This window comes from Osmerus eperlanus, chromosome 25 (genome assembly GCF_963692335.1).
Source record: "Osmerus eperlanus chromosome 25, fOsmEpe2.1, whole genome shotgun sequence".
NCBI lineage: Eukaryota > Metazoa > Chordata > Actinopteri > Osmeriformes > Osmeridae > Osmerus > Osmerus eperlanus.
The window spans coordinates 4,397,006-4,423,754 of record NC_085042.1 but is presented as its reverse complement, the minus strand read 5'-3'; the positions used below and the strand labels follow the sequence as shown (position 1 = coordinate 4,423,754).

The following is a 26,749-nucleotide window of genomic DNA, read 5'->3' as shown; positions in this document are numbered from 1 at the left end:
CCCAGCTGACGGCTCTCTTCGCCTTGTTTGTTTCTTCCCCCCCGCTCTCTGCTCTCTCTCTTTCCATCTCTCCTTCTCTCCCCCCCCCCCCTCTCTCTCTCTCTCTCCCGGATTGATGCCAGTTTTCTTCAGGGGACCTGCGGGATTAGTTTGTTTGTCTAGCTGATGCGTCGAAATGAGCTGTATCTGTCACAGTACAAACTTCACTCCAGAAGCTACATTTCTGCAGGATTGGTCATGAAAAGAGCACAGTGGGACTGCGTGTGTATTCACTGGTTGATTCTTGAAAGGAAGCCCTTAACCAGAGAGACCTTGGAAAAGACTCCTTTGTTTTTCGCCCCCCCCCCCTCCCCCTTCTCTTCCTCTCTCCCCATAACACCCTTCCCCAGGGTGTGTGTGGGCTGGCTGGCTGGAGGGTTGTGCACAGTGTTTAACTTCCCTGCTCTGGAAACCTGGCACTCACTGGAGTCTTTGTCTGGGCTCTCTTTCCCTATCTCTCTATCTCTCTCTGTTTCTCGCTCTCTCTCACTATTCTATTATATATCTCCCGTTCCCTCTTTCTTCCCCTCTCTGTTTCTCCCTTATTTTCTTTCTCTGTCTCTCTGTGTCTCTCTCTCTCTCTCTCTCTCTCTCTCTCTCTCTCTCTCTCTCTCTCTCTCTCTCTCTCTCTCTCTCTCTCTCTCTCTCTCTCTCTCAGTGTCTCTCTCTCAGTCTCTCTCTCTCTCTCTCATCTCTCTCTCTCTCTCTCATCTCTCTCTCTCTCTCTCTCTCTCCTCTCTCTCTCTCTCTCTCTCTCTCTCTCTCTCTCTCTCTCTCTCTCTCTCTCTCTCTCTCTCTCTCAGTGTCTCTCTCTCTCTCTCTCTCTCTCTCTCTCTGTCTCTCTCAGTCTCTCTCCTCTCTCTTTCCCTTCTCCCTCCCACCTCTCTCCTGTCTTGTCCTGTCTCCACGATTCTCTCCTAGTGAGTGATGGTAAACACAGACCCTAGTCCTAACATTAATGGTTCCCCTGAGAGCGTTTAGGAGCCAGACTGGGGGGGGCAGCTAGGAGTTCGGTCAGAACCCCCCAGAAAGAAACGATCCACGGTCCGTGGCCCGGTTCGGTCGACACTGATCTGGACGAGACTTTCTTGAGCTGGTCAGAGCGCAGTGTCGAGGTTTCATCCAAACTGAGAGAGGCCGGAAGGGGCATGATCTGGGTGGTGCGTGGGACGGCTTCGCAGCACGGACGTGCGCGCGGCGTGCTCCTGCGGTTGTTGGAGCACGCGGCCCCCGAGTCAGGACTCATCTGGCCTCCTCGTCAGTCCTCGGTCCGACTTCCTGAGTTACAGCAAACACACATACACACACGGCCATGCTCGAAAAACAGGACGTAAATCACTCAGTCGCTGGTGAACTTTTCCAGCTTTGCCTTTCCAAGGACGTGGCTGTGTTCAAGCGTATGAACGCGTGTTGAATGGGAGGCGTCTTGTGTGAGTTACAGGATCTGTTGGGTCATTGGAGAACCAAAGCCTTGCGGTGACAAATGGAGGTCTGTGCCCATTAAAGTCAGACTCAAACCTTCCTTAAGTCGGTGTGTGTTTGCGTGGGTGTGATGCGGGGCAGTGTTTTCCTGTGGTAAACTGTCTGTGGGGCTGGTCACAGTGACACAACTGTGAGAGAGTTGGACTGGACTCAGTGCTGGTGCGCACTCACAGCTCTGCAGGGTGGGCTTTGCTGTAGCGCCCTGGAGAGACACACACACACACACCTAACACACTCACGTGCACACACTCGCAATACACGTGTTATCCAGTGATTTTCAGCGTGATGTTGTACGCCTCGACAAACCCGCAGACAGGAAGTGCGGACTGCATGTCACTTCCTGTGTTTGTGAACGGGGATCCGACTGTTGCTGTGGAAATCATGGCTAAATGTTCCCTGCCTCTTTCCTTCTCACTCCCTCTCTCTTTTTTCTCCTCTCCATTTCTTTGACTCTCCTTTCTATCTTTCTCCCTTTCTCTCTCTGGTCTCTCTTTCCGACCTCTCTATCTTACTGACCACTCTCTCTCTCCTCCCTGCTCTGCCTCCTTTTCTCTCTCTCCTCCAGAGAAGAGTCAGTCTTTGGGAGGTGCTGAGACAGGCCCCTCCTCCACGCTGTCCGCTGCCTCCCGATTGGCCACCCTGATTGGCCATGGGCAGGACCAAGTGTACGCCAACGCCATGCTGGTAGACCAGGTGATGCCACACACTACTACTACTACACGCACACACACACACACACACACACACACAGCATGGCTAGGTGTAGCATGTTACTAAGCCCTCTGCTACATGGTAGGTTCGTGGGCATCACTCCTATCCTGACTCTGTCTCCTCCAGGGGGACAAGCTGGAGATGAAGTACCGTTCCCCAGGGGAGGGCAGCTGGCCTGCTGGCTGGGATGAGTTCAGAACCAGCCCCCGTGGAGGCTCCCACCTCCAGGAGCCCGCTCCCCCCCACCCCTGGGGGCCCCAGACAGGAGCCCTCAGCCCCGACATGCCCTGTCATGCCTGGGGCTCCCCACCCCCCTCCTCCACCTCCTCCTCCCCTCCTCCTCCCCCTCCGCTCCCCCCGCCGCCCCACTCCCCCTCTCCTTCCTCTCCCCGGGCCTCCCCCTTCCTGTCGGCCGGGCGGGCACCCAGCTCCTCTCACTCCCCTGGACGCCTTCAGAGAGACGGCGTCCTCCGCAGAGAGACCCCAGGAGAGACCTACGCTCAGAGGTAAGACGGCATCACCTTCAGCCCCTGCTAAAGGCCTCTCGGGGATACAGAATGCTAATGGCGGCACGCTGGCAACGAAAGCACTGTTAAAACCTTTCACACAGCTTCCTGTGTTCTCGGAACTTTCCTGGCCGATTCCAAGTGTGCTTTACTACGAGGGCTGCCTGGTTACGGCGTAGACACTTGGTCAGTGGTTTGGAAGCATGTTTGCTAACCCAGGCCATAGTTAGGTCAGTGGTTTGGTAGCATGTTTGCTAACATATGCCATAGGGTATGTATGTGTGTGTGTGTGCGATCCCACTGCCTCCACTCATGGCAGTGTGTGTGTGTGTCCAGTTCCAGTGTGGAGGGTGCAGACGGGGACAGTGGAGAGGAGGACATCCTGGGCCACTCCTACCCGTTCACGTCGCCACGGAAACGGCCCACGCTGCAGTCCTGCCTGGAAGAGAGGGACTCCTTCGACTCCTCCCCGGACCTGACCCGCACACACTCCGACAGCACACAAACCGCTGGGAAGGTACTCTCCAATACACACTTTTACACCCACACAAACAGTTTTGACTACACACACACGCACACACGCAGATAGAGACACGACACAAACACGCACACACAAAGTGAGCACACAGACGCACACGCACTCACACTCCCGTCTTCTTCAGGATCCCAGGGAGGCGGAGCTTCGCCTACGCTCCTACTCCTACTCCTCCCCCAAGGGCCGTCGGCCCCGCCCCCGGTTCACCCGGGACGCCGCAATCTCCGACCTTGCAGAAGGTCAGTCCCCCTTTAACCCCCACCCCTCCCGACAACCCCCCACCCCCCAGGGCTAGATCTCTGTATCTGGTGTCTGTGTCCATTTTGTCCAGTGTGTGAGGCGTGTCCTAGGTGTGTTCACATGTGTCATGTGTGTTCTGTGTGGGGCTTGGGAGCTCTACGCCCCCCCCCCCCTCTACAAGACCCCTCTGTAAGCTCCTCTACGTGTCTCCTAGATGGTGTGTTGTTCAGCAGAGGAACCTCCCTCCTCCAGGCCCTCTCTCTCTCTAAACCCCTCTCTCTGCTCCACCCATCCAGTAAGTACGGCAGCACTCTGCCCTGGAGAAAACCCTTCCGCCCCCCCCCCCCCCCCCCCCCCACCTGCCCTCAGTTACACGTGACAAAAACCTGGGAGTGACTGTAGTGCGTTTGGAACGTTTGACTGAAAAACAGGCCGTGAGAGAAATCCCAGGGATTTGACAGTGTGTGTGTGACGGTAACTGGGATAGGCAGGGACACACGCACACCTTTTCGGGGGGGTGCGTTGGGTTTCTCCGCGGCAGCCGGCCTGCAGGTGCGAGGGTGTGTTGTGTGGAAGTGGCGTGTGGCGTGTGGCGCGCGCCAGCTTTCAGGGTTCATTCCCTTTAATGGCTAATAGTGCTGCGTGCAGATCTCACTCTGCTGATTTGTACTGATCCGGAACAGGTGGCTGTGATGTCTGGAGGAGGTGCGGTTTCTGGGAAAATCCCAGTACAGTATGATCCGCTTTCTGTATGTTTGGCAACGGGGGTTGTGTTGACTCTCTTCTTCAGTTGTGTAGATCTGTCTCCACCCCCCCCTCCCTCCCTCTCTCCCTCCCTCTCCCCTCCTGCCCCTCTCTCTCTCATCCCCCATCTGCCTGTCTTCCTATCCCTCCTCCTCTCGTTCTATCTCTCCCTCTCTCTCCTCCCTGAATAAGAGTAAATCAAGGAAGAAATGACTGTTGAGGTGAAACTGTCTGGCAGTTTTGCCTGCCCAATAAAGGTATCTTTAAAGTCAAAAGTCTCTCCTTCCCCCCCCCCCGTGTCTCTCTCTCTCTCTCTTTTTCTCTTCAGCTCACAGTTGTCACCACCACAGATAATGACTTGTAATGACTTGTCATTTTTCCTGAGCGTCAGAAAAGGCAGCATCTCCTTCTCAAAGTAGCTACCAACAACCCAAAACAATACTTGCTAATTTTGATTTATAGATGCTTCAATGATACTCTGTGTTTCATGGCACCTTAACGTCACTTTAACGTTGGTTGTTATTCTGTGAGTCTGGCACAGTGAACCAGGTTCTGTAAAGATGGATGGCTAAGCTTCATGAGGGTGTTAGTGTTGGAGACCAGATGAAGAGAGAGAACACAGCTGTCACATACATAACTCTCTCTCCCTTTCTCTTCCCCTCTCTCTCTCTCTCTCTCTCTCTCTCTCTCTCTCTCTCTCTTTCTCTCTCTCTCTCTGTCTGTCTGTCTGTTCTCTTTCCAGAGCAAAAAACAAACAGCCAGACTGAGCCCTCCAGAGAAAAGAGGTACTACTTATCTGTCACCCCTGTTGTTTTTCAATGATGTTATGATTCTTTTGAACAGCTGAGTTCTCAGAATGAGCAAACTTGCATAATGCTTGAGGAAAGATCACGTTTTTTTTTCTTGATTGTCCTCTGAAGTCCACAGTTTTAGATTTGTCTGAAAATTCACAAGTGCTTAAGGTGCACATTCATCACATTTTGGTTTCAACGTGCAGAATTACAACATCTAAGTCGGGCCCTTTCAGCACCATAATGTTTGGGACCAAAGGATTTGCGGGTGTTTGAGACTAGGATACTGATTGGCTGAGCGGTTCGCAAGATCCATGGCTGCATCCCTTGGTGCAACGTGGCATATTTATAAGCCTATTTATTTTTATAGCAAAGAAATTCTTTGTCAGAAACAGCATGAGGGCACTGTGTGTGTGTGTGTGTGTGTGCATGTGTTTCTTGTGTTTCTGTGATGGGGGGTCTGGCTGGGCAGGATATGACACACTTCCTGTTACTAGGCCAGAAGCACAGAGAGTTACCTTAAAATAACCCTATAGTAAACACACTCACACTCTCTCTCTGAAGGAGTTGAAAAAACACAATCTGTGGTTTTGGACAGAAAAATCATTAAAACATTCCACATTTAACTTTCATGACCTTTCTGTGGGTAGAATGGAGCTATTCTAATGTTCAGCTTCAAATCGACTGCTTTTCCTGTTCCAGCCCCAGCCCATCTCATAACTGACTAACATTGTACATGGCGGCAGTCAATCTCTAGTAATGTCATTGTCATTGCCAAGCCACCCTCCATAGAGTTTCTAACAGCACAGCAGGTCCAGAGAGTCACATTGTGGAGTCGGAGACCATGACCACTGGACATACAGCACCCCAGTCACTGAGAGGACCGCATTTAGAACCTCATGCTCATAGAACCACACCCTGATAGAACCTCATCCTGACAGAACCACACCCTGATTGAACCCCACATTGGGGGCATCACTCTCTTGACAGAACCACGCACTGCAAGAGCCACACACATGTAGAGCCACGTCCTAAGAGAACCGCGTTCTGACAGGGTTCTCCCGTGTTCCGCCGGTACTGTAGGGTTGCTGGGCTCCGTAAGCGGGCCCAGTCCACCGTGGAGGAGCGCAGCCTGTCACTCCAGCACCTCACCCTCTCAGAGTTCCTCAAAGAGTACGTCACCAACCTGGCAACCCGCGCCGCAAAGCATGCAGCAGTAGTCCCGTAGACCTAGTTTGCCATGGTAACATTATAACTCTAGCTGCTGTCCATCCTGACTCTGAATCATCTGGTTTCCACAGAAATTGAACGAGTTTGATGAAATCAGCATCTTGGCAACGTTTTGTCTAACCGGCTGGAATGAACGCCGAACTAACACTGCCTTTCTCCATCTCTACCTCTCTGCCTCTTTCTCTCTGTACCTCTCTGACTCTTTCTCTCTCTACCTCTCTGACTCTTTACCACTCTCCCCGCTCTGGAACTCTGCCCCTCTCCTCTGTCTCCCTGTCCTCTTCTCTCTCTTTCTGCCTCTCCACCTCCCTCAATATCTCTCTCTCTCTCTCTTTGCCTCTCGGTCTGTCTGTGGAGACTGGGGCAGGTTCCACTGATCTGGGATCAGTTTTACACTGGACCGAGGCATTTATAAAGCCGTTCATCTCATCTAAGTACTGTTGTGACATCAGCATAAGCCTCCTCCACCCACTCTCCCCCTGACTGACTTCACACTAACAGCTTTTTCACGTTATAATCTGGAAATGCCTGCGGCGTCTTCTGGGAATCAGTGCCGCGAATAGCTGACCTATTAGGAGGTGCATGGTGTCAGGGGGGGGGGGGGGGGGGGGGGTTCGGCCTCCTCCAGACCAGACCCCCTGCTGACTGTGGTTTCTCTCCGGGCTGTGGGGGCATGCCATGCATGTGAGTCAGAGTCCTGTTCTGACTGAGGGTGGGCTGGGGGGGCGGTTGGCTGTGTGTTCGAGCGAGACGCGGAGCGCTGTGGTTCTCTGAAACGTGTGTGCGTGCGTGCGCGCGCGTGTGTGTGTGCAGGATTGAGGACGAGGAGTGGGACAAGTACAGCGTCCCCTCCAAGGCCGAGGCGGACAAGTACAAGGTCAGCCGCACCTTCAGCTTCCTGAAGAGCCGGATGTCCAGCGCGCGCAGCAAGACCAAGGTGAGGTGACCCCGTGCGTAGCTGACTGCAGGCACGACTCCTTCCAGAAACATCTTTGTCCTAAAACAAACATCTTCTGCTTTAAAGGAGTGTTGCTTCTCCCCCACCCCCCCCACCCCCACCTCAACTCCCCCAGACCCCAATGAGTCTGCTCCTGTTAAGATTCCTCTGTGTGTGTGTGTGTGTGTCTGGGCGGACTCATGGTCTGAACACTGAGGCGTTATTAGGGTTGAGTTAAAATTCCCCTGCCTTGTAACCTGGCAACAGGAACAGTTACAGTGCGTTCTTACATAACCCCAGACCCCCAGCATAGCAGACAGATCCCAAACACATTCCACAGTGCTGTCTCCCTTTCCGACACAAGCGTGCCTCTTCCCATTCAAAACACACTCAAATGTTGTCTTTCGTTTCCCGGATATGTTTGAAACTAATATAAACATGCCTTTTACGTAAACACGTGCTCTCTCTCCCTCCGCCGTGTCGATCGAGCATTTCATTGTCTGCAACTCTGTCGTGTGCGACGAGGATGCGTTCCATATCTCTTTGCCTGACTGCGGTTTCGCAGGTGAAGGGGAAGGAGGCGAAGGAAGTGAAGGAAGCGAAGGAGGTGAAGGAGGCGAAGGAGAAGACAGAGGCGTGTAACGGACTCCAGTCGGCTCCGGGGTCACCGTCTGGTGCGTCGCAGGAGAAGAGCGCAGCGCCCATGTTGAAGATCAAAGCCTCCTCCTTCTCTCAGAGTGAGCTACACCTCCCTGCCCCTCCTCCTGCTCCTCCTGCTCCTCCTCCTCCTGCCCTCCTCCTCTTCCTCCTGCTCCTCCTCCTCCTGCCCTCTTCCTCCTGCTCCTCCTCCTCCTGCCCTCCTCCTCTTCCTCCTGCTCCTCCTCCTACCCTCCTCCTCCTGCCCTCCTCCTCTTCCCCCTCTTTCTCCTCTCATACGTCGTCCCCCCCCCCCCCCCCGATCACAGCGTTAAATATTAACCCTCCTCAACGGGGTTTCAGGGCTACAGGGTCAGAGTGTGTGCGTGCACGAATGGCTGTGTGTGTGTGTGTGTTGTGTACGTTCGTGTGTTCCTCTGCGGCGTCGCGAGCGTGTGGGCGACACAGAGGTCAAGGTCACAGACGGTTCTAGAAACGTCACTCGCAAGGGGAGAGAAGTTGTCCTTTTTTTAACCCCATGTCGTCGTCGTCCCCCTTCTCCTCCCCCCATAACAGACTCCGTGGTGAGAGAAGGCTCCCTCTCCTCCTCCCCCTCCTCCTCCTCTCTCCCTATCATGATCTCCCGAGACAGGAGAGACCCAGCAACAGCTCTCTCCAAGAGCCCCTCAGTCTCCACAGCCAGGTGAGGAATGACACCACACACACACACACTACTCTGGTAGTTCACCTTACTGAGTGGGCGAGTGTGTCGATGACCTCACCCTGGCCTACACTGCGCCCCTCTCTCCAGGAGGAGGAGCGAAGTGACGGGAGTGGACTGCATCGAGGGGGGCACGTGGCCTAGCGACCCCCTCGGCGAGGAGGAGTCCATGGAGGCCCCCAGCGTTACCCAGGGTAAGGAGGCCCAGGAGAGTCAAACCTCTGCTGTCCAGAGAGACACAGCAGACAGAGATATCAGCCTATTTATCAGTCAAGTAATCAGTCATTCCCCCATGGACTCTATCGTTCAAAATCTATCAAAGTTAAACGATTTATGAGTCTAATTGAAGTTAGCGAGTCTTGTTTTAGTGATAGTCTTATTTTAGATATACAGTATATTAGTCTTATGAACTGTTTGTTTGCCATGGAAGAACTGGTCGACGCCCCCCTGCTCAGCGACCTATCAGCAGAGCTGCTGGGTCTGGAGGCGGAGTCTTGGAGCTTGGCGGTGTCCCCGGAGTTCTGCAGGAAGTACGACAAACACACAGTCAAGCGGCAGGACATCATCTATGGTGAGACCATCTCTGCCACTTCCTGTCTGCATGTGAGACCATCTCTGCCCCTTCCTCTTCCTGTCTGCATGTGAGACCATCTCTGCCCCTTCCTCTTCGCATGTCTCTTTTCCAGGCCTCCTTTTCTCTCTCTCTCTCTCTCTCTCTCTCTCTCTCTCTCTCTCTCTCTCTCTCTCTCTCTCTCTCTCTCTCTCTCTCTCTCTCTCTCTCTCTCTCTCTCTCTCTCTCTCTCTCTGTCTCTCTCTCTCTCTCCTCTCTCTCTCATCCAGTTCCTAATAAGTGTGCGTGCGTGTCTGTGTGCGGTATGTCTGTGTGTCTGTGTCTGTGTGCGTGTGTGTGTGTGTATTTGTGCGTGCGGCGCTCAGAGCTGATGCAGACCGAGCTGCACCACATCCAGACCCTGGGCGTCATGGCCGACGTGTTCAGGCGGGGCATGCTGGAGGAGCTGCAGATGGACCCGGCCAGCGTCTCCCGGGTGTTCCCCTGTCTGGACGCCCTGCTGCAGCTGCACTGCGGCCTGTTCTCCTCGCTCCAGGAGAGGCGGCTGGCGTCCACCCCGCCCGGGGACGCCGACTACCTCATCCCCAGCGTGGGAGACGTCTTGCTGATGCACGTGAGTGGAGGACGCGGCGCCAAAACGGCCCTGTCGAACTGAAGAGGAGAGATGTTAGTTATGAGCTTGCTTATGCTTCAGGCTAGTCGATTTTGGCTGCCGGTGCAGTATGGACATTTCCCTTTGATGGGATTTCTTAAAATAACGTGTCGTTCCCATAAATTACTTTCAAAATTAGTTCAGACATTTACACAAGAACAAAGTCTGAATATAATTTATTTAAAATGTCAAAACAAGAATATCACACTCAGTTAGATGATCAGTGAGTTGTTGGACTCTGCGAGTCTCTCGCCTATCCCACGCGGAATCTTACACTGCTCCTGATTGGCTGGCACTGGTTAATGACAGGCTGGAGTAAAGATCCGATAGGCTGGCAGGAGGAACTGATGGGCGGGCAGTAACGTCAGACACTCACTCACCTAGACAGGAGGCTCATTTCCAGTAACCGGCCAATCATTAGTCTAGCCTCACTATGCACTCCTTTACCCAGTCACTAGCCCAGTCACTGACTCTCCTAAGCAAGTGACTCGTACGCCTCACCAGGCTATTGATTGATTATGCTGCACACAGCCTACACGGGGACACACATACACATGGGCACACACACACACACACACACACAGACGTACACACACACACACACACTCGTGCACGAAGTGTGAGAGGTCGTGTTCCAGTTTTCAGAGGACAGCGCTGAGAGGATGAAACAGGTGTACGGGGACTTCTGCAGCCACCACACCGAGGCGGTCAATCTCTTCAAGGAGCTCCAACAGCAGAACAAGAAGCTGCAGGTGTTCGTGAAGGTACGTCCCTGCTGCGGTCCTTCTGCACGCCCCACCCCGCCCACGTACAGCACGGCCGCCACGCCTGGAACGACCTGGTCAAAGGTCATCTCTGCTTACCCGCCTGTGGAATCACATAGTTACTCTACGTCCCTGCGTACACATCTGGAATGGCCTTGTAAAAGTGCATCCTTATATACAAGGAGTCAGGCCGTGCAAAATGTTGTGTCCTTGGGCAAGGCACTTCACCCTACTTGCCTCGGGGGAATGTCCCTGTACTTACTGTAAGTCGCTCTGGATAAGAGCGTCTGCTAAATGTAAAATGGAAATGTATACACACCTGAAATGACCTTGTTACTTGAGTCCTCCGAGTTATTGATGCTGGGTCCTGTCACTAGCTTGCTATCCCTGGTCACAACCCTGGCCTACCTATATACAGAACAGGGATGATGGTCTGTCTCTGATGCTCTCTCACAGCAACAGAGTAACAACTCAGTGGTGAGGAGGAGGGAGGTGCCTGAGTTCATCCTGCTGGTGACCCAGCGCATCACCAAGTACCCCGTCCTGCTGGAGAGAATCCTGCAGTACACCCCGGGTCAGCCCCAAACACACGCACACATGCACACTAACACACTAACACACACACACTACCCCCTACTACTGGAGAGAATCGTGCAGTACACACTCTGGTCAGTCAGCCTCACACACACACACACACACACACTGTCATTCCATCCGCACTCCAAGCGCCGCCCTAACTCCACCATCCCCGGATACCAGAGTGCTGAAGCTCCTCCCCTCCTCTAGAGAGCAGCCAGGAGCACGAGGACCTGTCGCGCACGCTGGCCCAGGTCCGAGAGATCCTCACGGCCGTGGACCAGAGCGTGAGGCTGTACGAGGAGGACCAGGAGCTCCAGGAGGTTCTGTCCCGCGTGGAGAACAAGAGCCTGGCCAAGCTGAAGAACGGGAAGTCGTTCCGCAAGCAGGACCTCCTCGGCCACCAGAGGTCACTGCAGCACAAAGGCCTGGTTTACTGGAAGACTGCTACGGGCAGGCTGAAAGGTAGAAAACGGGTGTGCATCGGTCGGTGTGTGCGTGTGCGTGCTTGCGTGTACAATAATGAATAGGAAAGCGTAACTAAATAGGCTTATGCTAATAGAACCTCTCTCTTTCCCTCCATCCCCTGTATCTCTCTCCATTGCCCTGTGTCTCTCCATTGCCCTGTGTCTCTCTCTCCATCGCCCTGTCTCCATGTCCTCTCAGAGACACTGTGTCTGCTGCTGACTGATGTTCTGGTGTTCCTGCAGGAGAAAGACCAGCGCTTCATCTTTGCTGCCGTGGTAGGGCTCAACACGGCCAGTAGATCAATGCTTCAATCCAAAATGGCTGTCAAGAACTTTAATCGTGTAGTCATTTATACAATTTTACACAATCAGTTGAGAATTAATGAATCAATCAGTCATGCAGCCACGTTCCCTGTAGCAGATCACCAGATCCCCCCCTGACCCCTGACCCCCCCCCCCCGCCCCCCAGGACCAGAAGCCGCCTGTGATCCCTCTGCAGAAGCTGATTGTCAGAGAGGTGGCCAACGAGGAGCGAGGCATGTTCCTGATCTCCGCGTCCTCGGCGGGGCCCGAGATGTACGAGGTTCACACCCCCTCCCGAGAGGAGCGCAACGCCTGGATGAGACACATACGCCAGGCGGTGGAGAGGTGCGGGGGGGGGAGGGAGGGAGGGAGGGAGGGAGGGAGGGGGAGGGAGGGAGGGGAAGGGGAAGGGGAGGGGAGTTGTGTGTGGGTGTGAGAAGCTTGTGTGCTTGTGTGCACTTGTGTGTGCGCGTGTCTGTGTGCGCGTGTTGATGGTTCCCCCCTGACCTGCTCACCAGCTGCCCTGAGGAGGAGGAGGAGGAGGAGAAGGCCGCGGAGACCGAGGAGGCCAGGAGAACAGTTGAGGCCAGAGCCCTGAAGGCCAGCAGCTTCCAGGGTAGGTCATCTGTTCATCTCTACTCTGTGTTCATCTCTTTACCTGTGTTCATCTCTACCTGTGTTCATCTCTACCTGTGTTCAACTCTACCTGTGTTCAACTCTACCTGTGTTCATCTCTTTACCTGTGTTAGTCTCTACCTGTGTTCATCTCTACCTGTGTTCATCTCTTTACCTGTGTTCATCTCTACCTTAGTTCATCTCTATCTGAGTTAATATCTACCTTAGTTCATCTCTACCTGTGTTCATCTCTACCTGAGTTCATCTCTACCTGTGTTCATCTCTACCTGAGTTCATCTCTACCTGTGTTCATCTCTACCTGTGTTCATCTCTACCTGAGTTCATCTCTACCTGAGTTCATCTCTACCTGTGTTCATCTCTACCTGAGTTCACCTCTACCTGTGTTCATCTCTACCTGTGTTCATCTCTACCTGAGTTCACCTCTACCTGTGTTCATCTCTACCTGTGTTCATCTCTACAGAGGCCCTTCGGGGGCAGGACCAGCGCATCTGCAGCGACCTGGAGGAGAAGCTGCGGCTGTACGCGGAGCTGACGGAGCTGACCCTTCACCCACCAGAGCCCCTGCCCCAGCGCCACCTGCTGGTCCACCCTGACAAGGACACAGAGACCCCCCCTCAGGCCTCCAGCCTGCTGGCTGCTGCCCTGCTGGAGGGTGAGGGGGGAGGAGGAGGAGGAGGAACGGGGGGAGGGAGGGAGGGCGAAGGAGAGGGAGGAAGATGAACGGGGAGGGAGGAGAGGAGGGAGGGCAGGGGATGTTTCAGGTGTATTGGACGGGAGGGGGTGTCATGAAAGAGGAAGTGGAGGAGTTAGGGCGGTTAGGACAGGACAGCTTCACTTTGACAGCTGTGTGCTTCCTGTTTCCTGTACAGCGGAGCAGCTGATTTCCAGCCTGCAGGCGCAGGTGTGTGACCCCACCCCCTCTGACCAGGTGTGTGACCCCACCCCCTCTGACCAGGTGTGTGACCCCACCCCCTCTGACCAGGTGTGTGACCCCACCCCCTCTGACCAGGTGTGTGACCCCACCCCCTCAGTCCAGGCTTGTGACCCCACCCCCTCTGACCAGGTGTGTGACCCCACCTCTTCTGTCCAGGTGTGTGACCCCACCCCCTCTGACCAGGTGTGTGACTCCACCCCCTCAGTCCAGGCTTGTGACCCCACCCCCTCTGTCCAGGTGTGTGACCCCACCTCTTCTGTCCAGGTGTGTGACCCCAGCACACCTGAACTCTACAACTGCTTCAGCCATGACAGCTTCCAGGAGTCCCTCTGGGAATGTGAGACACACACACACAAAGAAATATGCTAACAAACACACATGCCATGCACACACACACACACACACACACACACACACGCACACCGCTTTGAGAAGGAAGCCTTTGTATATCTTCTCTTTGTCGTCCCTCTTGTCCTACCTCAGCAGACTATCTGAGCACGCTCAGTGTGAGCTCCACCTCTCTGTTGTCAGACGGTGAGTGGGCGGGGCCAGACAAGTTTCCATGGCGCCATGCGGCGGAGCTGATAGGAGATTCCCACGGTGTTCAGCTGAAGGTACAGGAGACAGCTACACACAAAAATCTGTTTAATGTTAAACACTAAAAATGGTTTGCTATTTAACACTAATACTGTTTACTGAGAAACACTAAATACTGTTTACAATTAAACATTTAAAAACTATAATATTACTGTAAATACAAAAAAAAAATGTTTCACAAATGTGGTGAGCAAACTGTATTTTATGTACTGAGGTTTAAGAAAAGCCTTGAAAAGAGGGAAATTCAACTGAGCAGAAAGCTGACTTTACTGAAGCACTAGCAAGGCTTTTCCTGGACACAACACTGGGAACTCAGGGGCACTGTTGCTCCAACCATGAGCAGCCCTCCTGTAGTAACACAGTCTGTCCTGCAGGTGGCAGACAGCGTCCAGAGTCTCACCCAGCTCATCTACAGTCTCCAGGTGAGAACCCACACGCTTTCCTCTCCACGTAGTAAGTCATCTCCCGGTTAATCCAGCCCTGGGCCTTAAACAGAGAGAAGCATAAACCACACATTCAACAGTCAGCCAGGGCGAGTGTTTTCTGGGATGACTGTATTGCCTCCCTGCTGTTCTCAGGCAGCAGTGACACTGCAGGACAGCTGGTACGAAGTACAGAGACTTCTCCTCCTGAAGCCGGAACGCCCCTCCTCCTGTTTCCACGGCAGCACGGTACGTGAACAGATAAGAAGTCCTGACTAACCGAGGTTTGCTTCGACGGATTGAGCCACAGCCAGTCGCTTCAGTGCCATGTCGGAAATATACAGTGTTGCCGAGAGACGTGGCCGTTCTGACGGTGCGTGTGTCGCCGTGGCGATCCAGGAGCTGGAGAGACAGAAGAGCATGGAGCGGAGGCTGTCCGCGGGGAGGAAGGAGGAGGAGGAGAGGAGGAGCGCGGAGAGGAGGAGCGCTGTGGAGTGGAGGCTGGAGGAGGTGGAGAAGGTGCCCAAGCTGCAGGCCAGGCTGAGGCAGGAGCAGCAGCGCTGGGACCGAGAGTGTCAGGCTCGTCTGAAGCAACAGGTACGCGCCTGGACGGGCCGCTCCGAGACCAAACCCCTTGTAAATGAGTCAAAGATTTCAGAACATGTGGCTACAACGTGAACCGTCTCTGTCCCTCCCTCTCCTCTCTCCTCTCTCCTCCCTCCCTCCATCCCTCCCTCCCTCCCTCCCTCTGTGTCTCTCCCTCCCTCCCCTCTTTCTCCTTCCTCCCTCCCTCCCTCCCCCCTCCCCCAGGGGGAGCAGGAGAGCGCGCTGGCCCAGCGCGAGCAGCGGTGTCTCCTGGAGACGGAGAGGCTGCGCTGCGAGCGCCGGGAGCTGGAGGAGCAGCAGGAGGAGCACCAGCGCAGCCTGCAGAGGCTGCGGGAGGGCCAGCAGAGCGTGGCCAGGGAGAGGGAGAGGCTGGAGGCCCAGCAGGGCGCCACGCCGCTGGGCCGGAGGCACGACGGCCTCCCCGTCGCCGTCCCGCCGGACGGGAGCCAGGTGAGGCGGCACTCGCGGAGGGGGAGGAGGGAGGGAGGGGGGGGGGACAGAGGGAGGGAGGGGGGGGGGGACAGAGGGAGGGAGGGGGGGTACAGAGGGAGGGAGGGGGGGGGACAGAGGGAGGGAGGGGGGGGGGACAGAGGGAGGGAGGGGGGGGGGACAGAGGGAGGGAGGGGGGGTACAGAGGGAGGGAGGGGGGGGGACAGAGGGAGGGAGGGGGGGGGGACAGAGGGAGGGAGGGGGGGGGGGGACAGAGGGAGGGAGGGGGGGGTACAGAGGGAGGGAGGGGGGGGGACAGAGGGAGGGAGGGGGGGGGACAGAGGGAGGGAGGGGGGGGGACAGAGGGAGGGGGGGGGCAGAGGGAGGGAGGGGGGGGACAGAGGGAGGGAGGGGGGGGACAGAGGGAGGGAGGGGGCGGGACAGAGGGAGGGGGGGAGCAGAGGGAGGGAGGGGGGGGACAGAGGGAGGGAGGGGGGGGGACAGAGGGAGGGAGGGGGCGGGACAGAGGGAGGGAGGGGGGGGGACAGAGGGAGGGAAAGCTCCCCGGCCTACTTTCTCGTCATCGTCCTCTCCTGTCTTGATGTCAGGAAGGATTTCGTCGCTTTCACTGCCAGGGGCATTTTGATTCATTGACTGCTATCAGGATGGGGAGTTTAGTTCGGTAAACGTGCAGAAAAGTGCTTCCAAAAAACATTGTTCCTACCCTGCCTTTGACAGAGAGCGAGTGCGTCAACAGTGTTTGGGGTTTCCCCCTCTCTCAGGGTCACAGTCGCTCAGGCAGCCTGGACGGCAACGGCTCAGTGTTTGTCAACAAGGCAGCCCTGCTCCAGACCCTCCAGCAGCCACCCAACCAGAACGGCCAGAACCAGGCGGTCCAGCCAGGCCAGAGGAAGACCCGGGATAGCCCCATCCCCATCCCAGCGGGCCACACCCCTCGCCTCGGCCTCAGCCTCAGCCCATGCCTCTACAACAGCCTCAACACCCTGTTGAGTCAGGCGCACAGCAAGCAGGGCTCAGAGCACTGGAGCCAGACACGTTACCTCCCGCAGCAGATCCTCCAGACCCACCAGGACCTCCTGGGGCCTGCCAGCCGCCCCGCCAACCCCTTCTGCCCCGGCTTCACCACCGCTCACCCCGGCACCAACAACAGTGCGTATATAAAACGCCTTTCCACCGCACGGCACCGGCTAATCTCGACTCAGCTCCGCAAAGGTTGTACTTTGTTTTCCATCGCGCAACTCAACCTTCTAGCGTAGCCTCGGCTCGCTTGGAACCATGACAAAGATGCTTCCATAAATCCTAAAAACGTTACCGTAAACAGTAAAAAGGGCCATAAGATCGTGACGTAGGCCAAGATAATAATAACGATCACCGGCACTACTGTGTATGTTTATATTTGGAACGATTCTATGAAGACAAATCATACAATGGTTTGTGTGGTCATTCCACCTCCCATCATTTCTGGTATTCATTTTGTGGTTGTGGTTCTTCTGTGTCCAGACTTCGGCCCTCCTCTGGACCAGCTGAGTTCCCCGAGGTCGGACGTCGTGGGCCTGGGTCTGTACGGGGAGGCCTACCCCCTCTCCGCCTCCCTCGGCCCCCTCCCCGCCCCCCAGGCCTACCTCTGCCTGGGCGGACCGAACGGAGAAGACAGGGAAGAAGAGAACATCGTGTACCTGTGAACTGGCCCCGCCCACTGAGGACTGGCCCCGCCCACTGAGGACTGGCCCCACCCACTGAGGACTGGCCCCGCCCACTGCGGCCTGCATCGGCTGTCCTGGGAGAGAGAGAGATATATATAGGGGAAGAGAGAGAGTGTGTGTGTGTGTTTCCGGTGATGTATATAAAAGTCATTCTTTGTTCCCTTTTCTCTGGAATAGCGTTAGCATTTGGTCTTAGAGAGTGCCATTCCATGTATTTGTGGTGTATTTTGAAACAGTATACATACATATAATCAGATATTGAAATAAGTGCCTTAAGTACTCTTTTGGGGGGATTCTGTGTAGCTGTGTAAGCCCTGCTACCACCCTTGAGCCTTTGCTCCTGAACAAAGCTATTTGAATGTCCCCTTGTCAATCAGCTGTTTATTCTGTCATTGTGCCACCCTGGCCCGCTCAGTGCGCTGGCTTGAGGGTGTGGCCAGTGTGGAGTGTGTCCGCGTAATGTGTGTCTCAGCAGGCCTTCACCCCAGAAGTACTCGAGGAATAACGTAGGGACCCCAGGGTAACAGGAAGTAAACATCTCCAGTCATGTTCCTGTCATAGTCCAGTCATGTTCCATTCAAACCCAGAGGCCCCCCTCCCTCCTTACCTTTCTCTCCAAAAGTGCCTTGTGTCCCCCTCATGATAGCCCTGTTTAGTGTCTAATCCTGTCAACGATGATGTTCTCCCATAACAGATGTGTTGTGATGAGGGTATGTCAGCACAGGACTGATTATAAACAATATCGACCAGAGCGGCTTGTTAAAACACGTCTGTCTGTGTAAACAATAGGAAAGATCTAGTGTTGATGTGTACTTTCATTTCCCTTGCTCACACTTGTTATTTATTTTGGGTACATTTGTTTCATGCACTGTTTATAACATTTATATTTTTCTATTGGTCACTCTTAAGATGCCAATGTATTCCAACTACCATAGTGCCATATTAATTATACACACTGTACAAATTATACAAACTGTACTGTACCATAAAGCGTGTTCATTAGTAAAACAATAGTTTCAGTGAATGCAAAAGTGTCCCCAACTGATATGCTAGTTAATCCTTACTGTACTCTAAAACCATTGTCTTCTGGACCAGCCTTCCTCAACCCCTGCTCTGCAGGTTCTATATATCCCGCTTTACCAATAATATTCCCCCTATACATTCCAACCAGCAGTGTTATTTGTGCTTGTGAGCCATAAGTAGCCTTTTCCATGAGAACCTTTTAATTGTAAAATGCCTATGCACCATCCCAAATCAAGTTTTGCTCGATATTTCATCAGTGTTGTCTCGCCATCACATTCTCCACCTAGAGCATCAATAGTGTTAAAACTATAATACTGCGCATGCATCACCAAGTACGATTTTAGCTTTCAGCATTAACTGCTGCGGTTACTTGTTGCCACTCGCTGGATTGTTTTTCTAACTCCTACCTCACCCACAAGCACCTCGATTTCAAATTCAGAATGTCTTTTTTTCTTGGTTTAACACTTGATACGCGTGCGCTAATTTCCGGGTGGACTGTGATATATAAAGGGAACATTGCCTATGCGTAGACGCTGTTTTATACATTAGACTTTATTGGCGCACGGAATTTTCGGCTTTTGTGCACACGTACATCGTCATCATACATCCTACGCACTGTTTACAAATGAGACCCCCCCCCCCCCCCTAAAAAAAAGACCCCAGGGCTGTACCCTATATATCCTACCTAGATGGTATAGCCATAGGCGATTTTACCGCGGGTGCAGGGGTGCAGCTTCAGTTCAGTGCTGTTGAGTGTTGCTGCACTAACTTCTCCCTTGACTCACATTACTCAATACAAACTGTCAGATGACTGTCTTCTAGATCGTAATCACTCACCAGTCATATAGAGAAGTCGTTGTTGAAGCACTTTATAATAGCAGTTGGTTGACAGTAGCGCAGCATTGGAGACTGGGGCAGATTCGCCTCCACATCGGTCTGCTGTCCTGGTTCTGGATCCCTGGTTCTGCTCGCCAGGCCCCTCTGTTGGTGTGTAGTCGGGGAGATCGAGGATGTGTTGCTGGATCCGTCTGCTCCCGCTCGCTCTGGTGTTCATCCAGGTCAGGAGCGGAGACTGGGGGGCACAAGGTAGCACTGCGGTCTGGAGATGTCGTCTCCAGACACCTCCACCTTTAACATTTTTGAATGTTTTGTTGTTTCAGTTAGCTGTTCTTTCATCTACATTCAACCAGTTTAATGACCTAATATATGTACTTTGTTAATTAAATGAATTATTCCTTATTAATCATGGGTGCTGAGGCACTTATGTTTACGGACTTGGTCATAGTGTTTATTCTGGATAGATGGGTACTGGCTGCCTTTCAAGCTTGTCATTTGTAATAAGGACACACATAGGTACATCAGACTTCTTGGTCCTGATCCTCTCGCCTTATCTCTAGCAGTCTGACCTCATTCCTGTGTGGTTACTGTTGATGCTGTATGAATGTGAAGGTCCAGAAGAACTGTTCAGGCCCACCATCACAGCCCTGCAGGGAGACTCTCCCTCTCAGAGCCTGCAGGTGAGCTGGTTGCTCCAGCAGCCAGAGAGGCCAGCCTCTAGCCTCCTGGAGGGGAGACCCATCTATGAAGTTCAGGTGGGACGCACCCGGAACCTCACCGTGGTCCACACTGTGAGTACCTGTCAGAGATGTGCCGTTACCTTGAGATGTGTTCTTCTAAAGATCATTGTTCTTAGATGCATGATGTTACCTTTCTCTATGATGTCATTTCTGGTCTCTCTCTCTCTCAGACCAACGTGAGTGTCTATGATGTGGATGGAGCAGGCGTGGTCAAATGGACCTGGATCTCCTCTCTGCCTTTGGAGTGTGCCGATCACTCAGTCAGAATACGACAGTATGACCCCAACCTCACCCCCACCCCCGCCTCCACCCCCAGCTCATGGAGCATATGGATGACCAGTAATGGTATGTGAATAATTACATGTCATGTCATATCAAGTGTTGATATGTATTAAGAAAGAGCCCTGCTTCCCTTTATTATTTTTGAATTTACTATCGTTGATCAAAGTTCCTGTTTCTCTCTCTTGGTCTCTTTGTCCCTCCCCCTTCCTTTCTCTCACCCTCTTTCTCTTTCCCGCCCTCTGTCTCTCTTTCTTTCTCTTTCTGTCTTCTTCAGGAGTGCAGCCAGATAAGGAAAACGGGACAACGCAGGTGTTTCCGCCGGAAGGGGTGCTGAGAGAGAGGTCTTCTCCCCTGATCTGCTGCATTCCCCCAAGAGGAGCCTTCATCACCAGCATGGAGTTCAACAGGACCTACTACACTCCGGTGGAACTGGATGATGGGGGCCGCGCCATCCAGGTCAACCCCCTAACCGTCACAGCCCCGTTGGGGGTGTACTTCTCCTATCAGGACTCTCTCATGGAGAGATCTAGCTATCATTCCTACTTTGTCAGCTGTGAGTGGACTCAAACCCTTTTGTCTCTAAGTTAGGTCATGCCACTGGAGCTGTGAACCTACAGCGTGCACTATTGACCGCACCAGAGGCCCATGGGCTTTGTGTGTAACAACAAACAATGTCCAAACACTGTGTGTTCTAGTTCCACCTCCGAGACCAGAGAACCTGACCTGTGGAACCACTGACAGGAGAACTGTCACCTGCACCTGGGAATCTGGCAGGAAAACCAACCTGCCCAATCGCAACGAACTGAAGTCCAGCCTAATCGTACAGTAAGCACCATTACAAACCGGCGTAGTCATAGAAACATGCATCTCTGGGACATTTCATGTCCCCGTAAGTAGGGCCATGGGGGTGTTAGTGTGGACTGGGAGCTGGAGCGTGAGCCAGCGAGGTTTCCCAGTCACGTCTGCTCTCCCTCCCGGGGGGGGGAGGTGGTGATCAGGGGGTCGGGCCGTTCCCCCGTCAGCTGCAGCCAGGCGGGCTCTTGTGAGTTCACAGCCCTGGAAGGTGTGGAGGAGTACCACGTCACCGTGGTGGCAGAGAACCTGCTGGGGGTGGAGAGACAGAGCTACGGCTTCAACATCTCAAAACGAGGTGAGTGGAGAGAGAGAGAGAGAGAGAGAGAGAGAGAGAGAGAGAGAGAGGGAGAGAGGGAGAGAGGGAGAGAGGGAGAGAGAGAGAGAGAGAGCTGGGAACTTCATGGAAGAGAGAAGTTTCTTCCTTGAGTCTGCGAGTGTTTTATTCATTGAGTACGAGACCTTTGTACAACTGGACCCCTTACACACGTTACAATCATCACCTAATAGGTTAGATCGCTTGATCTGCTCTGCAAGTCTGTGCATGTATGTATGTGTGTGTGTGTGTGCAGTGTTCCCTATTCCAGAGCAGGTGTTTGTCTGGCCTGGGGTGAGGGATGCCAATGTGTCCTGGAGACTGGAGGGAAACATGTCTGACCTGGGTCTGCTGTGCCAGGTCATGCTCCCAGACACCTCAGACATTAGGGTGAGTACACACCTTGTCCAATACACACCTGGTCAGATAACTACCTGGTCCAATAGACACCAGGTCCAATACACACCTGGTCTGCTAATAATAATACATAGGTGATATGGCTACGAAAAGGCTTTTTGGTCATGGTGTTAACCATTTCCTGCACCTGGTTCTGACAGGTGAATTGTGGGAGTCTGGGAGAACATTGTGGAGTCACATTGGAGAACCTGGAGCCCAACACTCTCTACCCCTCCAGGCTGCGCTGCTCTGTGAGGGGTGGGCTCTGGGGCCCGTGGACTGAGGTACCCTTCACCACCCGTGAGTAACAATGTCTTCACTGTTGCTTTAAAGGCAATTCAAGTTGCTTTCATCCAGTACAACGGGGGATGTGAACATTGGACGTTGTGGTCGACACTCAAATGCTCTACCAATGAGCTTAGACTTGGACCCTAGCATGTCGCATTCCCTACGCCCATCTGGGCTCCGTGGTTTCATAAACAAGGGTCTGCTCCCTCCCTCTCAGTTCCCCTGGTGAGCCTGGATACATGGGGCTGGGTGAGAAAGCACTCTGCCAGCCACTGGATCCTGACCCTGCTGTGGACCAGGGTGAGGTTAAACGACATGTCTAGCATAGCTCAGTTCAGCCCGTCCTAACCAGGCCCAGCCGCCTGGCCCGATCCTGTCTATCCTAGTGCAACTGAACCTAGCATATCTCGAATGAATGAATCGCAGCCAACTGTACCATGAGATCATTCCCACCCCGCACCCTTTTCATGTCGAATTCCCAGATTGAGAGTGGCTCAGCCTCGACAGGGGGTGTCCAGGGCTACCGGGTGGAGTGGAGACAGGGGGAGCACAGCGCCTCCGTGTTGATAGACAAAGAAGAAACCCAGACAGAGCTCTCGATTGGTCCGGAGCAGTGTGACGTCACCGCGGAGGCTGTCCTTCAGCGTGGCTCCTCCATCCCGTCTCATCTGAGCTTGCCACGGGCGGAGAGCAGAGGTGCGTCACTGTGGCCCTGTTTCCGTAGCAGCAGACACGCATGGTTCCCATTGTGAGAATACGCTTGGCTGTTGTGACACTTGCAGAAACGTCTTCAGGTTCTTTTGTCGTGGGCACAGAGTCATTGCCGATGAAATGCTTGATTTCCGGCCTTCCCCAACAGTGCAGAGAAAGTTAGACTTACACAGACCTATAGCCAAGGCATTGGGCGTCCATATCTCTGCTAGCACTTGTTGCAGTTCTACTTAAAAATCGTGTCAGAGTTTTTGAACTCATACGCTCCGTGAATGAGACCAAAGGTCTGGTTGTGACAGAGGCCTCGAAGCCTCATTCTCATCCTGCCCTGTCAGAGTGCCCTTCACAGCATCAGCGTGTGAGCGGCAATGGCACGACAGGGTTCCAACTCTCCTGGGTGGAAAAGAAAGCGGTCACCTGTGGCTACACGGTGGAGTGGTGCACTATGGGAGGTGTAGTCCCCTGTAAGGTGACGTGGAGAAAGGTGCCAGTGGGGCATGCATCTCTATATCTGCCAGCAGGTAGGTTATTTGAACACAGTAACACCCCATCATAGTAATCGAATGCATTGCGATACAACAACAAACATGCAAAACCTCTGTTTTTCCAGACAAATTTAATGTGGGCCGCAGATACACCTTTAACATCTACGGGTGCACGGAGGACGGTGAGAGATGTCTGGAGTCGCAGACAGGATACTTACAGGAGCTCAGTGAGTGTGTTTCCTGGGTGCTGATAACACTTACTGGCACATCAAACACAGGAAGTATTAAACACGTTTGCATAAGAGTGAGTGAGCGTGCCCAAACACAAACTTCCTGCCGCACTCTATCAGCAGGAAATGTCAAACTGATAAAAATTAAAATTAACTGATGAAAACATTCGACAAGTGTGAAAGAAGCAAATTGTAGTTATGTTCTGAGATTATTAGGAACAATAGTTACTTCCTTCAGGGTTATTGAAGTGAATTGAATATCCCATAGTACAAAAACACATCTGCCTTCTCTTTCTCTCGCCCTCCTTCCTTCCCTCCCTCTCTCCCTCCTTCCCTCCCTCCTTCCCTCCTTCCCTCCCTCTCCCCCTCCTTCTGTTCACTTCCAGAGCCGACCCTGGTTCCCACTCTGATAACACCTGTTCACTTTGCATCCTCATCTGTAACCCTGGAATGGCGTTACAATGACGATGACCCAGCGCATCCCGGTTTCATCATTGGTTACCAAGTTACCGTGATAACGGCAGGGATACAAAGCACAGCAGCTATGAAGAGTGGGTACAATAGAGTTCTCTTTTTTTTCACTAAACTTGATATAATCCCGACAAATGAACGCGATGTAATGTCTTTTTCAAGGCAGACTTCATTTCTGCTTCCTGTTTCCTCGCAGTTTTGGATCGAAGCAGGAAGTCTGTGACCATTCCTGAGCTCCAGGAACACCAGGAGTACACCTTCCGTGTGTGTGCTCTCACTAAGGAGGGCCCCGGGCCAGAGACCAGCTTCACTGGCACAACCTCCAGGAACTGTGAGTCCATCTGTCCACAGCAGGACACAGATCACATGCTAACAGCCACATCATGTGACACAACTCATCTCAGACTGGAAGGTTGATTGCAATGCGAGAGTCAGAATCAGAATCGGATTTATTGGCCAAGTATGTGTACACGTGCAAGGAATTTGACTTGGATGGACGAATGTTACATCGCTCATTACACCTGCTCATTACACAGAAATAGACATCAAGTTTAGAAAACAAGGGAAGCTAGACAGAAAAACGACAAACAATACAATATGTATTGTAGACGATACAAATTAGTGGAAAGAAATAAAAATGGAATGAATGGATACGTGGAGTGGATGATTTAGGGAAATATGTGCATGTATACATGTCTATACAGCATGCAGTATTGATATTGACAGTGACAGGGGATATTAAAAACAGTGCACATTTTATTTTCTACTATAATCTCATTTGTATTGGAGGTAATTGGATGTGTTGGTGTTGCAGGGTTATTGAGTGAGAGAATGTGTGGTTTGCATTCTACTGGAGGTTGTGTTTGTCTCCTACCAGACCCTGTGTTGCTGGCTAAGATCCTGACTCCTACACTGCTGCTACTAGCCTGCGCTGCGCTGCTGTGGCCTCAGAGGAACATGTCAGTCAGTCTTCCCCTCCTCCATCTACCTCCCTTCTACTTCCCCAATGTCTCTGTCTGTCTGTCTGTCTGTCTGTCTCTGTCTGTCTGTCTGTCTGTCTCTGTCTGTCTGTCTGTCTGTCTGTCTGTCTGTCTGTCTGTCTCTGTCTGTCTGTCTGTCTGTCTGTCTCTGTCTGTCTCTCTGTCTGTCTGTCTGTCTGTCTCTGTCTGTCTGTCTGTCTGTCTGTCTGTGTCTGTCTGTCTGTCTACCTGTGTCTGTCTGTCTGTCTCTGTCTGTCTGTCTGTCTCTGTCTGTCTCTCTGTCTCGTCACTATCTCGCTACACTTCCTTTCACCATATCTTTTTACATCGTCACTCTCTCCGCCTCCTCTATCTCCTCTCACTCGGTTCACCTCCGCTGTATCTCCCCATCTCTCTCTACCCCCGCTCTCTTTATTTCCTTGGTGTATCTCCTCACTATTTGGTCTCTTTATACTCCCTCTCCTTTACTATGTATCTCTTTGCTTCACTGCGTCTTCTCTATCTTCTCTCCTCATCCACTCTCTACACCTAGTCACTCTCTCTTGCGTCTCATCATTGAGTCACTTCCCTCCATGTCACTCTGACATCCTCTCCCCGATGAATCTTTAACCGCCCCCACCCAAGATATGACACTACACGAACACGGTTTATATCAAAGTTAACGTCTGGAACTGCCTTCGTGAAATGAACATTCTGTCGATGCGCTACACTTCCTGTTTTCACACCATTTGTCACTTCCTGTGCCAGGCTGAGGAGTGGATTTGTGGAGGTGTTCGGGTTCTCGGCTGACCTCAACATCCAGGATCTCCAGCTGGACCGCCACCTGAGTGAGGTATGGTCCGGGACATGCACCTCTCTGACACCCCCCTATTACCGGAACAGTCTCCGGCTGGATCATTTCCTCATCCCATCCCTTTCTATCTGTCTCCATCCCTGTCTGCAGGCTTCAGAGCGTCTAGGTTCCCTGAAGGAGGAGGAGTGTAGATGCTGTAACATTGAGATCGTCAACATCAGACCCACTGTGACAGATGGGGCTATCCTGTTACCCCCTCAACCCTCCTCCTCGACCCCCCTCTGCTCCTCCCAGCTTCTGGGAGATTACTGTCCTCAACCGAACATCAAGGTCTGGGACAGGCAAGTTTGCCAGGGAGAGACCAGCCTAACCAACCACACTTACCTTCCCACCGTGGGGGTGGAGCAGTCCACTGCGACGCAACCAATCAGACTCAAAGATGTTAACGTCGCCTGCGGTGATCCTGATTGGTCAGACCTGGATGACTAGTGTGAGATAGTTAGTGGGTACCACCTCATATGAGCTTGCGGCTTTATTGAGCCATATAGGTCTACATAATGCCAGCTTAATGCATAATTAAGCTTGCAGTCCGTTATAATAATATTACGTATTAACTTGGGAGATGCTTTCATCCAAAGCGATGTACACAGAGGTGCCTCTTGGTTTGCAGTGATGCCTACCACTGAGTCTTGTGGTCTTCAGTGTTCAGTCTAGTATGTGCACACGCACTCACACTCACACACACAGACCGAGGGAGCTGGGTCCACTGACTCGTCGGCTGACTCCATTGAAGGCAGGGGGACAGAGCTTGGAGTTCAAGTGTGTGGTTGATCGGTGTTTGTGACATCTTTACTGAAGTTATGGCTAATAAAGCTTGCAGAACGTGCCTCAATCTTTCCCTTTCTGAATGAAAAGGCTGAGACGTGTCTTTTCAAGGCATTTCTTTTTTTAAATTTTATTATCTTGGCAAGATTACACTTTGTAAACAGTAAAGTGATTAGCGACAGAATGTTCCACAACAAATGTCATTAGGCCTACAGCAATTTCACAGTTCGCATAAGTTGGCTCAAATACATCCGATCAATAAATAAC

General features: G+C 52.8%; 2 protein-coding genes across 2 annotated transcripts in view; both read left to right on the top strand.

Annotated features, from left to right (window-relative positions):
* Positions 1–18,522, top strand: part of LOC134012330 (rho guanine nucleotide exchange factor 28-like) — a 29,242-nt gene extending 10,720 nt beyond the window's left edge. Inside the window, exons 10-39 of the mRNA XM_062452123.1 lie at positions 2,087–2,214; positions 2,359–2,526; positions 2,563–2,738; positions 3,075–3,255; positions 3,401–3,512; positions 3,728–3,808; positions 5,000–5,042; positions 6,132–6,221; positions 7,092–7,215; positions 7,781–7,952; positions 8,428–8,554; positions 8,663–8,766; positions 9,003–9,143; positions 9,509–9,756; positions 10,434–10,559; positions 11,016–11,133; positions 11,346–11,600; positions 11,802–11,878; positions 12,072–12,250; positions 12,424–12,521; positions 13,002–13,193; positions 13,411–13,550; positions 13,740–13,812; positions 13,959–14,089; positions 14,447–14,494; positions 14,651–14,743; positions 14,894–15,091; positions 15,305–15,550; positions 16,312–16,699; positions 17,051–18,522. Coding sequence (XP_062308107.1) covers positions 2,087–2,214; positions 2,359–2,526; positions 2,563–2,738; positions 3,075–3,255; positions 3,401–3,512; positions 3,728–3,808; positions 5,000–5,042; positions 6,132–6,221; positions 7,092–7,215; positions 7,781–7,952; positions 8,428–8,554; positions 8,663–8,766; positions 9,003–9,143; positions 9,509–9,756; positions 10,434–10,559; positions 11,016–11,133; positions 11,346–11,600; positions 11,802–11,878; positions 12,072–12,250; positions 12,424–12,521; positions 13,002–13,193; positions 13,411–13,550; positions 13,740–13,812; positions 13,959–14,089; positions 14,447–14,494; positions 14,651–14,743; positions 14,894–15,091; positions 15,305–15,550; positions 16,312–16,699; positions 17,051–17,232 — 4,439 coding nt within the window. The 3' untranslated portion in view covers positions 17,233–18,522. The remainder of the gene's footprint in view (positions 1–2,086; positions 2,215–2,358; positions 2,527–2,562; positions 2,739–3,074; positions 3,256–3,400; positions 3,513–3,727; positions 3,809–4,999; positions 5,043–6,131; positions 6,222–7,091; positions 7,216–7,780; positions 7,953–8,427; positions 8,555–8,662; positions 8,767–9,002; positions 9,144–9,508; positions 9,757–10,433; positions 10,560–11,015; positions 11,134–11,345; positions 11,601–11,801; positions 11,879–12,071; positions 12,251–12,423; positions 12,522–13,001; positions 13,194–13,410; positions 13,551–13,739; positions 13,813–13,958; positions 14,090–14,446; positions 14,495–14,650; positions 14,744–14,893; positions 15,092–15,304; positions 15,551–16,311; positions 16,700–17,050) is intronic.
* Positions 18,523–19,121: 599 nt separating this feature from the next.
* osmr (oncostatin M receptor) lies at positions 19,122–26,550 on the top strand. Its single transcript, XM_062452122.1, has 17 exons — positions 19,122–19,362; positions 19,726–19,904; positions 20,024–20,198; positions 20,410–20,688; positions 20,831–20,960; positions 21,134–21,285; positions 21,560–21,693; positions 21,861–21,999; positions 22,205–22,287; positions 22,470–22,683; positions 23,034–23,219; positions 23,309–23,410; positions 23,800–23,964; positions 24,081–24,215; positions 24,762–24,843; positions 25,612–25,696; positions 25,808–26,550. Exons 1-17 carry the CDS (start codon positions 19,287–19,289, stop codon positions 26,144–26,146), a joined length of 2,655 nt encoding a protein of 884 aa, XP_062308106.1. The 5' UTR covers positions 19,122–19,286; the 3' UTR covers positions 26,147–26,550.
* Positions 26,551–26,749: the final 199 nt, after the last annotated feature.

Bases quoted from the DNA above. Each gene is read 5' to 3' on its own strand.
- osmr (XM_062452122.1), top strand. From the start codon at position 19,287: ATGTGTTGCTGGATCCGTCTGCTCCCGCTCGCTCTGGTGTTCATCCAG. The intron at 21,694-21,860 runs GTGAGTACACAC...TGGTTCTGACAG, and splicing joins CAGACACCTCAGACATTAGG to GTGAATTGTGGGAGTCTGGG. The intron at 24,216-24,761 runs GTGAGTCCATCT...GTCTCCTACCAG, and splicing joins TGGCACAACCTCCAGGAACT to ACCCTGTGTTGCTGGCTAAG.